This window comes from Scyliorhinus torazame, chromosome 1 (genome assembly GCF_047496885.1).
Source record: "Scyliorhinus torazame isolate Kashiwa2021f chromosome 1, sScyTor2.1, whole genome shotgun sequence".
NCBI classification, from domain to species: Eukaryota; Metazoa; Chordata; class Chondrichthyes; order Carcharhiniformes; family Scyliorhinidae; genus Scyliorhinus; species Scyliorhinus torazame.
In genome coordinates, this window is record NC_092707.1 from 94,422,499 (window position 1) to 94,439,294 (window position 16,796).

The window sequence follows — 16,796 nt, forward strand, 5'->3', positions numbered from 1 at the left end:
TTGGTGAACCAACTTGGCTCATCTGAACATATAGTGAGCCTGTCGAGGAAAGAATGGCAAAAATGTCAAAAAAGGCTGGTGAATTGAAAGTTGTAAGCGGTAATCCTTCGGATTTGGGGAGTCTGCGTGGCTCACCAGAAGGGAAGATGGTGGAATTAACTCCAGTGGGTGCAGCCTCTCCTATTATGGCGGATATGTTGACGGTGGTGCTGGCCTCGGAGTTTGGGAAGCACTTTGAGAAGCAAAGGCAGGTAATAATAAAAACCCTCACAAAAGTCGATTGAGGAGGCGCATGGTCTGATTTGGAAGAAGGTGGAGAAAACTTCAGAGACCGTGAAGGAGCATGGCGAGGTGTTGAAGGGAGTGGAAGAAACTTTGTCAAGGCACAGTAATCAAATCATCTTGTTGGAGGCTGAGATCTTGTTGGAGGCTGAGGGGGAGAGAAACAAGATTCTGAAGGCGAAAGTGGATGACCTGGGGAACGAGACAAAACCTCAGAATTGTGGAATTGTCGGAGGGGATGGAGGGCTTGAATCCCACTGAGTATTTTTCTCAGCTCTTTGTGAGCTACGTGGACTTCCAAAATCCGTTGAAGGATTTCCACGTACAACTTTCTTTCCACCAGGTGGGGGAAGGTGGACAGATGCCCCCTCCAGAGTTGGATGGAGCCCACCAAAAAGCCCCGGGCGAACAAGCCACCACGGGCAGTGGTTGTAAGATTCCACAGCTTCCGAGAGAAGGAGAGGGTCATAGATTATCATAGAATTTACAGTGTAGAAGGTGGCCATTCGGCCCATCGAGTCTGCACCGGCTCTTGGAAAGAGCACCCTACCCAAGGTCAACACCTCCACCCTATCCCCATAACCCAGTAACCCCACCCTACACTAAGGACAATTTTGGACACGAAGGGCAATTTATCATGGCCAATCCACCTAACCGGCACATCTTTGGACTGTGGGAGGAAACCGGAGCACCCGGAGGAAACCCACGCACACACGGGGAGGATGTGCAGACTCCGCACAGACAGTGACCCAAGCCGGAATCGAACCCGGGACCCTGGAGCTGTGAAGCAATTGTGCTATCCACAATGCTACCGTGCTGCCCACAATGAAATTAAAATCGCTTATTGTCCCAAGTAGGCTTCAAATGAAGTTACTGTGAAAAGCCCCTAGTCGCCACATTCCGGCGCCTGTTCGGGGAGGCTGGTACGGGAATTGAACCATGCTACCAGCCTGCCTTGGTCTGCTTTCAAAGCCAGCGATTTAGCCCTGTGCTAAACCAGCCCAGTCCTGAAGTGGACCAAAGAGAATCAAAACTCAAGGTGGGAAGGGAACCACCCAGATATATCAAGATGTCAGAGCGGAGCTAGCAAAGAGGCGGGCAGCCTTTAATAAGGCGAAGACAGCGTTATACCAGAGTGGAGTGAGGTTTGGGGTGGTGTACGCAGTGAGGCTATGGGCCGAAAGAATACTCTTTCGATATATCGGAGGAAGTGGAGGCCTTTCTTCAAAAACACGGTCTTGAACTCCGTTAAAAGGATTCTAAAGGGACTGTTATGGTTCCTGATGGGATGAGCTTATTTGAGATTTCTTGTATACTGTAAATATTTGTTATTTGGGGTGTGCATATGTTATATGGGGTGATGATGGGGGACCAATGTGGGTAGGGGTAGTGATTTTCGTAATAGTTATGAAAATACATGGCCCCTGATGGGAATTTGAGCATTGCAGCGATATTGGATTGTGTTTTATTACATATGTTACAGGGACATGCTAGGGAGCTTCTTTTCTCTTTGTTCCATAATATTTACCCTGAGTAAATATCCCGCCTCCAGGCGATCAGCGAGGCGAAGGTGAAGACGTTCTCCTTCACCTCTATCTGCAGGACCTTGAGTCCCATACACCAATAATAGCCACCAACAGGCACGGCTCCAGCTGAACACCTAGAATCCGCAACATGGTGCTGAAAAAGGAGACCCAGAAGCTTGCAAGAGGACTTGGCTCATGCCTCTGCAACTAAATCCTCGACTTTCTCACTCATAGACCACAATCAGTAAGGATAAACAACGGCACCTCCTCCACGATAATGCTCAATACCGGGGCCCTGCAAGTCTGAGTACTTAGGCCCCTATTATACACCGTATACACAGATGACTGTGTTGCGAAATTCGGCTCCAATCCCATCTACAAGTTTGCTGATGACAAGACCGTAGTGGATTGGGTCTCAAACAGCGATGAGCCAGAGTACAGGAGGGAGACCTAGCAACGACAACAATCTCTCCCTCAATGACAGCAAAACTAAGGAGCTGGTCATTGACTTCAGGAAACGAAGTATCGTACACAGCCCAGTCTGCATCAATGGTGCAACAGTGGGGATGGTTGACAGCTTCAAATTCCTAGGTGTGCATATCACCAACAATCTGTCCTGGCCTAGCCCACGTCGACACGACGACCAAGAACGCACAAAGCTCCTATACGTCCTCTGAAAACTTTAAAAATATTTTTTATTCTCCTCCTTTTTCACATTTTCTCCCAAATTTACACTCACCAACAATAATCAGTAACAAATATGTCAATCCCCATATCAATAACAATGATCCCATCCTCCCACCAAACCCCAAACATTAGCCCGCATGTTCACACAAACAAATGACAAAAAGGAATCGGGAATCACCCATAGTCACCATTAACACACACCCCACCCCTCCCCAACCAATGTTCGATGTTATCCAGTTCTTGAAAGTACATAATGAATAATGCCCATGAATTGTAGAACCTCTCCATCCTTCCGCTCAGTTCAAACTTAACCTCCTCAAGAGTCAAGAATTCCAACAGGTCCCCTCGCCACGCCACGGCACAGGATCATCAGGATCCGCCTTTGGGCGATCAACGAGGCGAAGGCTACAACATCTGCCTCCGCACCCGCACCCGTTTCCAACCCTGGCTGGTCCGACACCCCGAATATGGCCTCCCGGGGGCCCGGGTCCAGTTTCACGTGTACCACTTTAGAAATTACCGTAAAAACCTCCTTCTAGCTAAAATCATCTAGCTTTGGACAGGACCAAAACGTATGAACGTGATTAGCGGGTTCCCCCCCGCAACGTTCACACACATCTTCTACTCCTTCAAAGAATCGGCTCATCCTCGCCCTTGTGATGTGTTCTCTGTATACCACCTTCAGCTGTATCAGCCCCAACCTCGCGCACGAGGTGGAGGCATTCACTCTCCGGAGCACCTCACACCAGAACCCCTCCTCCATATCCTCTCCCAACTCTTCCTCCCACAGTGCTTTGATCCCTTCCAGTGGTGCTTTCTCCTCTTCCAAAATAGCCCCGTAAACCGCTGACACTACCCCCTTCTTCAGTCCCCCTGTCGTCAGCACCTCCTCCAGCAACGTGGAGGCCGGTTCCACCGAGAAGCCCTGTATCTCCTTTCTGGCAAAGTCTCGAACCTGCGTGTATCTAAACATTTCCCCCTGCTCCTGCCCATACTTCGCTTCCAGCTCTGTCCTCCATTGACTCTGTCTACACTTCCTGCCGCCTTTGGAAAGCAGGCATCACAATCAAAGACCCCTCCCATCTGGGTTATTTCAGGGTGGCATGGTAGCACAGTGGTTAGCACTGTTGCTTCACTGCGCCAGGATCCCAGGTTTGATTCCCAGCTTGGTCACTGTCTGTGTGGAGTCTGCATGTTCTCCCCGTGTTTGCGTGGGTTTCCTCCGAGTGCTCCGGTTTTCTCCCACCAGTCCTGAAAGACGTGTAGCTCATTTGGACATTCTGAATTCTCCCAAACAGGCGCGGGAGTGTGGCGACTCGGGGATTTTCACAGCAACTTCATTGTAGTGTTAATGTAAGCCTACTTGTGACAATAATAAAGACTATTATTATTATTCTCTCATCCAACCTCTTCCATCGGGCAGAAGATACAAAAGTGTGAGAACACGCACTAACAGATTCAAAAATAGCTTCTTCCCCGCTGTTACCAGACTCCTGAATGACCCTCTTATGGACTAAACTGCTTTGTGTTTGTTGTAAATTGTAAAAATGTTAAAAATTTGGAATAAAAATACTTTTTTTAAGAAAAGGTAGCGAGAAGCTCCCCAACTGTCTCTCCGTAGAAGTGTCCTCTGAATCCGTGGGGTTTTGCCCATCAAATAAAGGAGGATACCATTTTGTTGACCCGATAGAAGAAAGTCTGAAACAAAAACCACAACAGGATGTTCATTTTCACAGCCTGCACCCTGCCCGCCAAGGTCAGAGGGAGGGCATCCCACTTTTTCATGTCGGCCTTAACCCCCTTTACCAGACCAGCAAAGTTAAGCTTGTGAAGTGAGGCCCAATCGTGGGCCATCTGAGTTCCCAGATAATGGAAGCTAGTTCTGGGCAGACGAAACGGCAACTCCCCCAGATCAGCTCCCTTCCCTGGGGGAATCAGCGGAAAGTATTCATCTTTGTCCAAATTCAGCTTAAACGCTGAGAAGGAGCCAGAATTTCGAAGTAGCTTCATTATCTCTTCTATATTGGAGAGTGGGTCCGTGTTTTACAGAAGTACATCATCCACATATAAAAATACCCAATGCTACCTCCCGCCCCTGTTCTATCCCCCTCCACCCAATGGATGACCTCAACACGATGGCCAGAGGCTCGATTGCCAAGTCAAACAGAAGTCAAGCGCTTTTCAGCATCCATTGAAATAATCACCTCTGGGGAGGGGGACAGAACGACGTTCAACAAATGCAATATGTTGGCTGGTAACTGCTGGCCCTTGAGAAAACCAGTCTGCTCCTCCAAAATCACTCCTTTTTTTAAAAATAAATATTTTATTGAAAATTTTTGGTCAACCAACACAGTACATTGTGCATCCTTTACACAATATTATAACAACACAAATAACAATGACCTGTTTTATAAACAAAAACAAAAAAAAATGAATAAATAATAAATAACAAAAATGAAAACTAACCCTAATTGGCAACTGCCTTATCACAAGTAACACTCTCCAAAAATATAATTTAACAGTCCAATATATAATTATCTGTAGCAACGACCTATACATATTATACAGTATATATTAACAACCCTGAGAGTCCTTCTGGTTCCTCCCCCCCCCCCGATCCTGGGCTGCTGCTGCTGCCTTCTTTTTTCCATTCCATCTATCTTTCTGCGAGGTATTCGACGAACGGTTGCCACCGCCTGGTGAACCCTTGAGCCGACCCCCTTAGGACGAACTTAATCCGCTCTAGCTTTATAAACCTCGCCATGTCATTTATCCAGGTCTCCACCCCCGGGGGCTTGGCTTCTTTCCACATTAGCAATATCCTACGCCGGGCTACTCGGGACGCAAAGGCCAAAACATCGGCCTCTCTCGCCTCCTGCACTCCCGGCTCTTGTGCAACCCCAAATATAGCCAACCCCCAGCTTGGTTCGACCCGGACCCCTACTACTTTTGAAAGCACCTTTGTCACCCCCATCCAAAACCCCTGTAGTGCCGGGCATGACCAAAACATATGGGTATGATTCGCTGGGCTTCTCGAGCACCTCGCACACCTATCCTCCACCCCAAAAAATTTACTGAGCCGTGCTCCAGTCATATGCGCCCTGTGTAATACCTTAAACTGAATCAGGCTTAGCCTGGCACACGAGGACGACGAGTTTACCCTGCTTAGGGCATCTGCCCACAGCCCCTCCTCGATCTCCTCCCCCAGCTCTTCTTCCCATTTCCCTTTTAGTTCTTCTACCATAGTCTCCCCTTCGTCCCTCATTTCCCTATATATATCTCACACCTTACCATCCCCCACCCATGTCTTTGAGATCACTCTGTCCTGCATCTCTTGTGTCGGGAGCTGCGGGAATTCCCTCACCTGTTGCCTTGCAAAAGCCCTCAGTTGCATATACCTGAATGCATTCCCTTGGGGCAACCCATATTTCTCGGTCAGCGCTCCCAGACTCGCGAACTTCCCATCCACAAACAGATCTTTCAGTTGCGTTATTCCTGCTCTTTGCCACATTCCATATCCCCCATCCATTCCCCCCGGGGCAAACCTATGGTTGTTTCTTATCGGGGACCCCCCCCCAAGGCTCCAGTCTTTCCCCTATGCCGTCTCCACTGTCCCCAAATCTTCAGTGTACCGGGCTTGTGGTGTAGTTCCTCGGTGAGAACGGCAATGGGGCTGTCACCATAGCCTGTAGGCTAGTCCCCCTACAGGACGCCCTCTCTAATCTCTTCCACGCCGCTCCCTCCTCCTCTCCCATCCACTTACTCACCATTGAAATATTAGCGGCCCAATAATACTCACTTAGGCTCGGTAGTGCCGGCCCCCCCCCTATCCCTGCTACGCTGTAAGAATCCCTTCCTCACTCTCGGGGTCTTCCCGGCCCACACAAAACCCATGATGCTCTTTTCAATCCTTTTAAAAAAAAAAGCCTTCGTGATCACCACCGGGATGCACTGAAACACAAATAGGAATCTCGGGAGGACCACCATCTTAACCGCCTGCACCCTCCTTGCCAGTGACAGGGATACCATATCCCATCTCTTGAAATCCTCCTCCATTTGTTCCACCAACCGCGTTAAATTTAACCTATGCACTGTGCCCCAATTCTTGGCTATCTGGATCCCCAGGTAACGAAAGTCCCTTGTTACCTTCCTCAACGGTAGGTCCTCTATTTCTCTACTCTGCTCCCCTGGATGCACCACAAACAACTCACTTTTCCCCATGTCCAATTTATACCCTGAAAAATCCCCAAACTCCCCAAGTATCCGCATTATTTCTGGCATCCCCTCCGCCGGGTCTGCCACGTATAGTAGCAAATCGTCCGCATACAAAGATACCCGGTGTTCTTCTCCTCCTCTAAGTACTCCCCTCCACTTCTTGGAACCCCTCAACGCTATCGCCAGGGGCTCAATCGCCAGTGCAAACAATAATGGGGACAGAGGGCATCCCTGCCTTGTCCCTCTATGGAGCCGAAAATATGCAGATCCCCGTCCATTCGTGACCACGCTCGCCATCGGGGCCCTATACAACAGCTGCACCCATCTAACATACCCCTCTCCAAAACCAAATCTCCTCAACACCTCCCACAAATAATCCCACTCCACTCTATCAAATGCTTTCTCGGCATTCCCCCTCTGGTGGGGCCATCATCATTACCCCTAACAGCCTCCGTATATTCGTGTTCAGCTGTCTCCCCTTCACAAACCCAGTTTGGTCCTCGTGGACCACCCCCGGGACACATTCCTCTATTCTCATTGCCATTACCTTGGCCAGGATCTTGGCATCTACATTTAGGAGGGAAATAGGTCTATAGGACCCGCATTGTAGCGGGTCCGTTTCCTTCTTTAAGAGAAGCGATATCGTTGCTTCAGACATAGTCGGGGGCAGTTGTCCCCTTTCCTTTGCCTCATTAAAGGTCCTCGTCAATACCGGGGCGAGCAAGTCCACATATTTTCTATAGAATTCGACTGGGAATCCATCCGGTCCCGGGGCCTTTCCCGCCTGCATGCTCCTAATTCCTTTCACCACTTCTTCTACCTCGATCTGTGCTCCCAGTCCCACCCTTTCCTGCTCTTCCACCTTGGGAAATTCCAGCCGATCCAAAAAAACCATCATTCTCTCCCTCCCATCCGGGGGTTGCGCTTCATATAATTTTTTATAAAATGTCTTGAACACTCCATTCACTCTCTCCGCTCCCCGCTCCATCTCTCCTTCCTCATCCCTCACTCCCCCTATTTCCTTCGCTGCTCCCCTTTTCCTCAATTGGTGTGCCAGCAACCTGCTCGCCTTCTCCCCATATTCGTACTGTACACCCTGTGCCTTACTCCATTGTGCCTCTGCAGTGCCTGTAGTCAGCAAGTCAAATTCTACATGTAACCTTTGCCTTTCCATCTACAGTCCCTCCTCCGGTGCTTCCGCATATTGTCTGTCCACCCTCAAAAGTTCTTGCAGCAACCGCTCCCGTTCCTTACTCTCCTGCTTCCCTTTATGTGCCCTTATTGATATCAGCTCCCCTCTAACCACCGCCTTCAACGCCTCCCAGACCACTCCCACCTGGACCTCCCCATTATCATTGAGTTCCAAGTACTTTTCAATGCACCCCCTCACCCTTAGACACACCCCCTCATCTGCCATTAGGCCCATGTCCATTCTCCAGGGTGGGCGCCCTCCTGTTTCCTCCCCTATCTCCAAGTCTACCCAGTGTGGAGCGTGATCCGAAATGGCTATAGCCATATACTCCGTTCCCCTCACCTTCGGGATCAACGCCCTTCCCAGCGCACAAAAGTCTATTCGCGAGTAGACTTTATGGACATAGGAGAAAAACAAGAACTCCTTACTCCTAGGTCTGCTAAATCTCCACGGGTCTACACCTCCCATCTGCTCCATAAAATCTTTAAGTACCTTGGCTGCTGCCAGCCTCCTTCCAGTCCTGGACTTCGACCTATCCAGCCCTGGTTCCAACACCGTATTAAAATCTCCCCCCATTATCAGCTTTCCCATCTCGAGGTCCGGAATGCGTCCGAGCATCCGCCTCATAAAATTGGCATCATCCCAGTTCGGGGCATATACATTTACCAAAACCACCGTCTCCCCCTGTAGTTTGCCACTCACCATCACGTATCTGCCCCCATTATCCGCCACTATACTCTTTGCCTCGAACATTACCCGCTTCCCCAGTAATATAGCCACCCCCCTGTTTTTCGCATCTAATGGAACACCTGCCCCACCCATCCTTTGCATAGCCTAACCTGGTCTATCAGTTTCAGGTGCGTTTCCTGTAACATAACCACATCTGCCTTAAGTTTCTTAAGGTGTGCAAGTACCCGTGCCCTCTTTATCGGCCCATTCAGCCCTCTCGCGTTCCACGTGATCAGCCGGGTTGGGGGGCTTCCTACCCCCCCCCCCCCCCTTGTCGATTAACCATCCCCTTTTTCCAGCTCCTCACCCGGTTCCCACGCAGCTGTATCTCCCCCAGGCGGTGCCCCCCCCCGCCCATCCCCTCCCATACCAGCTCCCCCCTCTCCCCAGCAGCAGCAACCCAGTAATTCCCCCCACCCACCCCCCCCACCCCCCGCTAGATCCCCCGCTAGCGTAATTACTCCCCCCATGTTGCTCCCAGAAGTCAGCAAACTCTGGCCGACCTCGGCTTCCCCCCGTGACCTCGGCTCGCACTGTGCGACGCCCCCTCCTTCCTGCTTCTCTATTCCCGCCATGATTATCATAGCGCGGGAACCAAGCCCGCGCTTCTCCCTTGGCCCCGCCCCCAATGGCCAACGCCCCATCTCCTCCACCTCCCCTCCTCCCCCCATCACCACCTGTGGAAGAGAGAAAAGTTACCACATCGCAGGATTAGTACATAAAACTCCTCTTTTCCCCCCTTTTTAACCCCCCTCTTCGCCCCACCACTTTGTTCAAACGTTCTTTTTAATAACCCGCTCATTCCAGTTTTTCTTCCACAATAAAAGTTCACGCTTCATCCGCCGTCTCAAAGTAGTGGTGCCTCCCTCGATATGTGACCCACAGTCTTGCCGGTTGCAGCATTCAAAATTTTATCATCTTTTTATGAAGCACCGCCTTGGCCCGATTAAAGCTCGCCCTCCTTCTCGCCACCTCCGCACTCCAGTCTTGATAAACGCGGATCACCGCGTTCTCCCATTTACTGCTCCGAGTTTTCTTTGCCCATCTAAGGACCATTTGTCTATCCTTAAAACGGAGGAATCTCACCACTATGGCTCTGGGGATTTCTCCTGCTCTCGGTCCTCGCGCCATCACTCGGTATGCTCCCTCCACCTCCAATGGACCCGCCGGGGCCTCCGCTCCCATTAACGAGTGCAGCATCGTGCTCACATATGCCCCGACGTCCGCTCCCTCCGCACCTTCAGGAAGACCAAGAATCCTCAGGTTGTTCCTCCTTGCGTTGTTCTCCAGTGCCTCCAACCTTTCCACACATCGTTTCTGATGTGCCTCATGCGTCTCCGTCTTCACCACCAGGCCCTGTATGTCGTCCTCATTCTCGGCTGCCTTTGCCTTCACGACCCGAAGCTCCCGCTCCTGGGTCTTTTGTTCCTCCTTTAGCCCTTCGATCGCCTGTAGTATCGGGGCCAACAGCTCTTTCTTCATTTCCTTTTTGAGCTCTTCCACACAGCATTTCAAGAACTCTTGTTGTTCAGGGCCCCATGTTAAACTGCCACCTTCCGACGCCATCTTGGTTTTTGCTTGCCTTCCTTGCCGCTGTTCTAAAGGATCCACTGCAATCCGGCCACTTTCTCCTCCTTTTTTCATCCGTATCCAGGGGGGATTCCCTTCTGGTTTACCGCACAGTGTTTTTAGCCGTCAAAATTGCCGTTGGGGCTCCTATCAAGAGCCCAAAAGTCCGTTTCACCGGGAGCTGCCGAAACGTGCGACTCAGCTGGTCATCGCCGCACCCGGAAGTCTCCCAAATCACTCCTGGAAGACAGGGCTCCAAATGCAGTGTCAACACCTTCGCCAGCTGCTTGGTGTCAGCATTCAACAATGAAATGGGTCTGTATGACCATCCATCACTTCGTAGGATCTTTATCCTTCTTCAGGATCAGGGAAATCAATGCCTGCGCCAAGGTGTCGTCAACACCCCCCCCCACCCCAGGACAAGGAATCATTGAACATATCCAGCAACAGTGGGATCAACTAACCTGCAAACATTTTATAGAATTTGAGAGGGAGCCCATCCAGGCCCGGAGCTTTACCCAACTGCATTAATCCAATACACTTCATAACCTCTTCCAGTTCCATCATCAACTCCAATTCCTCCCTTCTCCCCTGTTCCACCACCAGGAAGGACAACCCGTCCAAAAAATGCATCATTGTCAATCTCTCTTCTGGAGGCTCTGACTTATACAACTCTCGATAAAAGGCCTCAAACGCCACATTAATCTTCCTTGGGGCGGAAACCAACCCACCAACTGAATCATCTCCCGGGATGCAGCCTGCTACCTCAGGTGGTGTGCCAAAAGACAAATGGCCTTCTCCCCATATTCGTCAAAGTTCCCCTCGAGTGTCGCAGCCGGCTCACCGTCTTGCCCTATGAGAGCAACTCAAATTCCATCTACAATTTCTTCCTACTCGCCAACAAATCCGGTGTTGAGGCAATCGAGTACTGGCGATACACTTCGAGGATGGAATCCACCAACCTCTGCCTCTCCACCCTTCCAGATTTATTCTCCTGTGCCTTGTAGGAGATTATCTCCCCCATAATGACCCAGCATGGAAGGCAAAACTGCCTCGTTCCGAGAACTCAATATGCTCCCCAGCGACGAAGAAAGTAAATCTGGGAGTAGACCCAACGGATGTGAGAAAAAAGAGAAAGCTCCTTATCCCTGGGATGCATAAATCTCCATTAGTCTTCCCCCCCCTTACATTTGTTCCCTAATGACCAATATTGCCTTCGCTACCTCTGATGGACTCAAAGACTTAGGATTTGACCTGTCCAACTGATGATCCAAAACGCAATTGAAGTCTCTCTCTCTCTCCCCCCCCCCCCCCCCCCCCCCCCCAAATTAGTTAATGTGAATCCAGATCCGGAATAGAAGCCGGCACCTTGTTGATAAATGCCCAATCATCCCAGTTCGGTGCATACACGTTAACTAGGACCGCCGACGTCCCACCAATGACCCACTGATGATCATATGCCTCCCGCCTGGGTCCACCAATATTTTAGCAGCTGAAAAAGATACCCTATTGTTGATCAGCACTGCAGCCCCCTGAACCCTACCATTGAAATCGAATGGTATATCTGTCCCACCCAGCCCTTCCGTAACGTTGTTTGGCCCTTGATCCGCAAATGGGTCTCCGGTAAAAACACCACACTAGCCTTCAAACTTCTCAGGTGTGCAAACACTCGTGATCTTTTTACTAGACCATTTAACCCCCTTACATTTCAAGTTATCAACCGGACAGGGACCTTCTATCATGGCCAATCCACCTAACCTGCACATCTTTGGACTGTGGGAGGAAACCGGAGCACCCGGAGGAAACCCGCGCACACACGGGGAGGATGTGCAGACTCCGCATAGACAGTGACCCAAGCAGGAATCGAACCTGGGACCCTGGAGCTGTGAAGCAATTGTGCTATCCATAATGCTACCGTGCTGCCCCACGGTACCCTCTCCTCTGCTCCCGTTAACTAATTTTATAGCTAGCAGGGTGACCTCCTCTCAGAATAAAACCAGAAAAATAACTATGAACCAGATATTTGCAAGAGTACATTTTATTTACTTACGTTATGAACTTAGTTCTACCTATTGCCCTCCAGAATTTGCTTTAATTCCCTCAAGGTTCTAGATATCTTCCAAGGTAAGACTCTATGGAGGTTGTTCCATTAGCTTTTGGCTACGCGGCCTGCCACTTTTTCCTTTACAGACCATGGCTCCTGGTTTGGGTTGAGCAGCAAGTATCCAAGTGCCTTTTTATCACTTACCATGCAAACTCTGCTGACTGTTTTCTGCTGTAAGGCTCTGTAAACCACTGAAAATTCCCTCTATTAGCTGCAAGGTGGGGCAAATCTTCATAGTCTGTTTTAAAATCGAACTGAATTCTGTTTGGTTCTGTCAGCAAACACACACATAAATGAAACAAAATAAACTTCTGACCAAGGCTCCACCTAGAATTATTCTAGTTATGATAACGTGACATACTTTTGGATGATTCAAGCAGAAATGTGAACTAATTATTTTACCAGCAACACAACTCTTTGATTGTGCAACCAATATAAATAAATTATATTTCCAATGGAGTTTTATGACCCTTCTCCAGATTCCTGGCTCCAATACAAGCTTGAAGGTGGATAATTCATTGTTCAATTTTTTTTCACGATGAACTCTGACTTGCAAGATAAACACAGGCTACCTTTTAAGTGTAATAAATCAGACTTCTTTGAATTGCGCTTATATCAGAATTGTTTGACCAGTTTCTCAACCAGATGTCCACTTATCTTGCATGTAATACTTTAACCACCAACCTAAAATTTATATTCCTAAAACTATAAGTTACATTCTAAAACAGATAAACCATGGGCGGGATTCTCCAATAATGGGGCCATGTCCCCACGCTAGCACCAATATGTGGGCGTTTCACCAACCTGCAGGGCGCTTGCAGGGCCCCAGAGTACCTCTTGCAGCTTTAGCTGCCGATACTGGGCCCTGCACTTCCAGTCGGGAGTTCGTGCATGCACACAGCATGGCAGACTTGCACTGCGGACCTGATGCAAGAAGTAGATCCCCACGTGATTGCCCGCCCACGGATCGGTGCTGCCCGATCGCTTGCCGTCCATGAGACCCCCCCCCGGTGAGGGATCCCCTGCCCCCACTAGTCCGCAGCCGCCACCGGCCGTTCTCGACAGGCAAAACGTGGTTCGAACCACGCCGTCCAGAACTCGGCCAGTTCCGAGGGGGGAGCCCTCTGTCAATGGCCCCCTACTCTCGCCGGGTACCGGAGAATCGCGGGAGTGGCGTCGTACCGGATTCTGGCGTAAACGTTCACTCTCCGCACCCCCTGCTGATCATGATTTTGGCGCAGAGGCTCAGAGAATCCAGCCCCATGAGTCAGATTTTCGCAAGAGGTGTAATGCTCAAAAGGGAATTGAATAAATACTTGAAGTACCCTCAGGAAAGAGCAGACTAATTGGATAAATTGGATAATTCTTTCAAAGATTTGGCAGGAGTTGAATGGTCTCTTTTTTTTTATACGATAAGCCGAGCAGATCAGAAGTTAATTTAATAAACTCACCTTGGCCCATAAAGAAGGTTTAGAGCAGATTTGGATTGTTCTGATATCTTTTGTTTCAAAAAGTCTCACTGTCCTTCCCAGATTCCATTTCATTTCAGGGAACATCTGCTCTGACTTTGTATTCATGAATGCCAGCTGTATTTAAGAGCAGTGAGATCAACAAGAAGATACCAGCATTTGATTTAGAGTGTTTATAAATGATGCTGAAGTTAGACTTGGGAGCAGAGTACTGTGTCATTGGTGTTTGTAGAGACTCTACATTTGTAGAATTCTACATTTGAGCTTCACCTTTGCCTGTTCTTTTTGCAGTGAAATTGATAATTATATTTTCCAGTTTATTAATTTTGCTCTCCCACATAATCACTGGCCAAACAATCTGGCCTCAAAATGATTGTTTAATCATTCCATCTATAACTTATTTAAGTACTGTAATTTTTACATTTAGTACCGAGAAAATCTGTTTCCAGAATGGTGCATTGAATAATTTTCTCCGCCAGAATGGTTAAAATCCTAACTAAATACTTGTGTGAAGGAAGGACGATCCTTCTGAATAGTTTTTTTTGTTAATTGGATCGCTCTTCCTTTGGGTGTGTGTTTTGCAATAAGATGTGGATGCACATTAGTACCCAATTTTACCACATAACTGAATTGTAAAGAATTGTGACTCGGGTTTGGGCATTGTTGGGGTGCGGGGTTGGTGGATGGAAGGATAAGGTAAAGCTGTCTTGTGTCAAAAGAAGAGGAAGACTTGTTGCATCTTCCACAATGACAGGATGCCCCTAAAGTGCTTTAACAACCAAATGAATACCGTTTGAAGTGTAGTCCTAAAGGCAGAGTTATTGAGAACTTGCTCAGTGGTGACACACAAAACAATAAACTGGGTTTTGGCTGTTCTGTAATTTAACAAAAGCAATGAAGAGAAAGGAATAATTCTTGTCAGCTACAGGCTGCCTGTAACCGTAAGTGGGGAGATGGTCATCTAGGAATAAACTCGGCCTTTCCAACTTTCATTTATTGCATACGAATTAGGAATAGATCATTTGGCTTCTCCAGCCTGTTCCACCATTTGTTAAGATTATAGTTGATCTGATTGTGGCCTCAACTCTACTTTTCTGTCTACCTTCTGGAACGGTAAAATATTGAGTGACCTTGCCTGAATTGTTCCCTGGGGAAGAGAATTCCACAACAACCCTCCGAGAAAAAGATTCTCCTTATCTCCATCTTAAGTGGAAGGCCCCTTACGTTTAAGCTATATCCCCTTGTTCTGATCTCTCCCACAAAGGGAAACATCCTCTCAGCATCCAAGCTACATTTTGGTTATTGCAATTATATTAGAATTTAAACCAACACATGTGGTCTGTTGTGGTTTATTGTACTGTCAAGCATAATACAGAAGTCATTGATGGGAAATCATTAAGTTCCACAGATTCTCCTGTATGACTAAGGTTCCCTGCTTGTTTGCAGTGGCGCCGTTGCATAAATTATGAAATATAAGGTAATCCTTTCACGTAGGTACCACAATAGTGAAGTGTACTGGCAGCTGAACTGTGCCCAAAGCTGGTTGTGCATCTGTTGCTGATCAGAGGTCCTTTCAACTGACGTGCAAAGATGACTTGAGGAATTAGCAGCTTCCTTGTACTTTGAAAGTGCAGTTGCCTGTTCTTGATCAGGCAATGACAGTTTTCCTCTTCTATTCCCACCTTCAGAAATTTAATCCCAAAATCTTCAAGAAGAAACCTCGGAATGGAAGCTCCAATAAGCCAAGCTGTCCTTATTGCTGTTGTGCCGTTGGGAGTAAGGACCGGTCCCTCTCTGTTTGGGTAAGTTCTAAGTCCCAGGTGTCTTATTTCTTTTTTTTTTAAAATAATTTTTATTAAGGTTTTCACAGAATATCAGTAACAAAATGAAACCCAACAGGGTTAAGTACAAAACACAGTCCAAAAAAGCAACCCTCCATACCCCCTCCCCCCTGTACATAAATAATAAATCAACACCTCGACTTAACACAAAGCAAACATAGCAAATATATACACCCCCTCAGACCCCCCCAGTGTAAATAAACAAAAATAAAGTAACCCCCCCCCCGAGTTGCTGCTGCCATTGACCTATGTCTACCATTCTGCCAGGAAGTCGAAGAACGGTTGCCACCACCTAAAGAACCCTTGTACCGACCCTCTCAAGGCGAATTTCACCCTCTCCAACTTAATAAACCCCGCCATATCGTTGATCCAGGAGTCCACGCTGGCGGGCCTCGCATCCTTCCACTGAAGAAGAATCCTCCGCCGGGCTACCAGGGACGCAAAGGCCAGAATACCGGCCTCTTTCGCCTCCTGCACTCCTGGCTCCTCTGCCACCCCAAATATTGCGAGCCCCCAGCCCGGCTTGACCCTGGAACCTACCACCCTCGACACCGTCCTCGCTACGCCCTTCCAAAATTCCTCCAGCACTGGGCATGCCCAGAACATATGGGTGTGATTCGCTGGGCTCCCCAAGCACCAAACGCACCTGTCCTCACCCCCAAAGAACCGGCTCATCCTTGTCCCGGTCATGTGTGCCCTGTGCAGCACCTTAAGCTGTATGAGGCTGAGCCTCGCGCACGGAGAGGAAGAATTCACCCTCCGGAGGGCATCTGCCCACGTCCCCTCTTCGATCTCCTCTCCCAAGTCCTCTTCCCACTTACCTTTCAACTCCACCACCGAGGCCTCCTCCTCCTCCTGCATCACCTGGTAAGTTTCCGAGATCTTCCCCACTCCCAACCACCCCCCCCGAGAGCACCCTGTCCTGTACTGTGCGTGGCAGCAGTCGTGGGAATTCTGCCACCTGGCAAACGCCCTTATCTGTAAGTACCTGAAGGTATTCGCCGGGGGGGGTGGGGGGGCCCATACTTCTACTCCAGCTCACCCAGGCTCGCGAACTTCCCATCCACAGACAGGTCTCCCAACCTTCGTATCCCTGCCCTGTGCCACCCCGTAAACCCGCCATCTGTTCTCCCTGGGATAAACTGGTGGTTCCCCCGTATTGGGGTCCACACCGAGGCCCCA

At 49.0% G+C, this 16,796-nt stretch overlaps 1 protein-coding gene across 1 annotated transcript in view; it reads left to right on the plus strand.

Moving 5' to 3' along the window:
* The window catches only part of hira (histone cell cycle regulator a), a 166,780-nt gene that overhangs the window by 44,099 nt on the left and 105,885 nt on the right, over positions 1 to 16,796 (plus strand). The window contains 1 exon segment of the mRNA XM_072498209.1: positions 15,462 to 15,575. Coding sequence (XP_072354310.1) covers positions 15,462 to 15,575 — 114 coding nt within the window.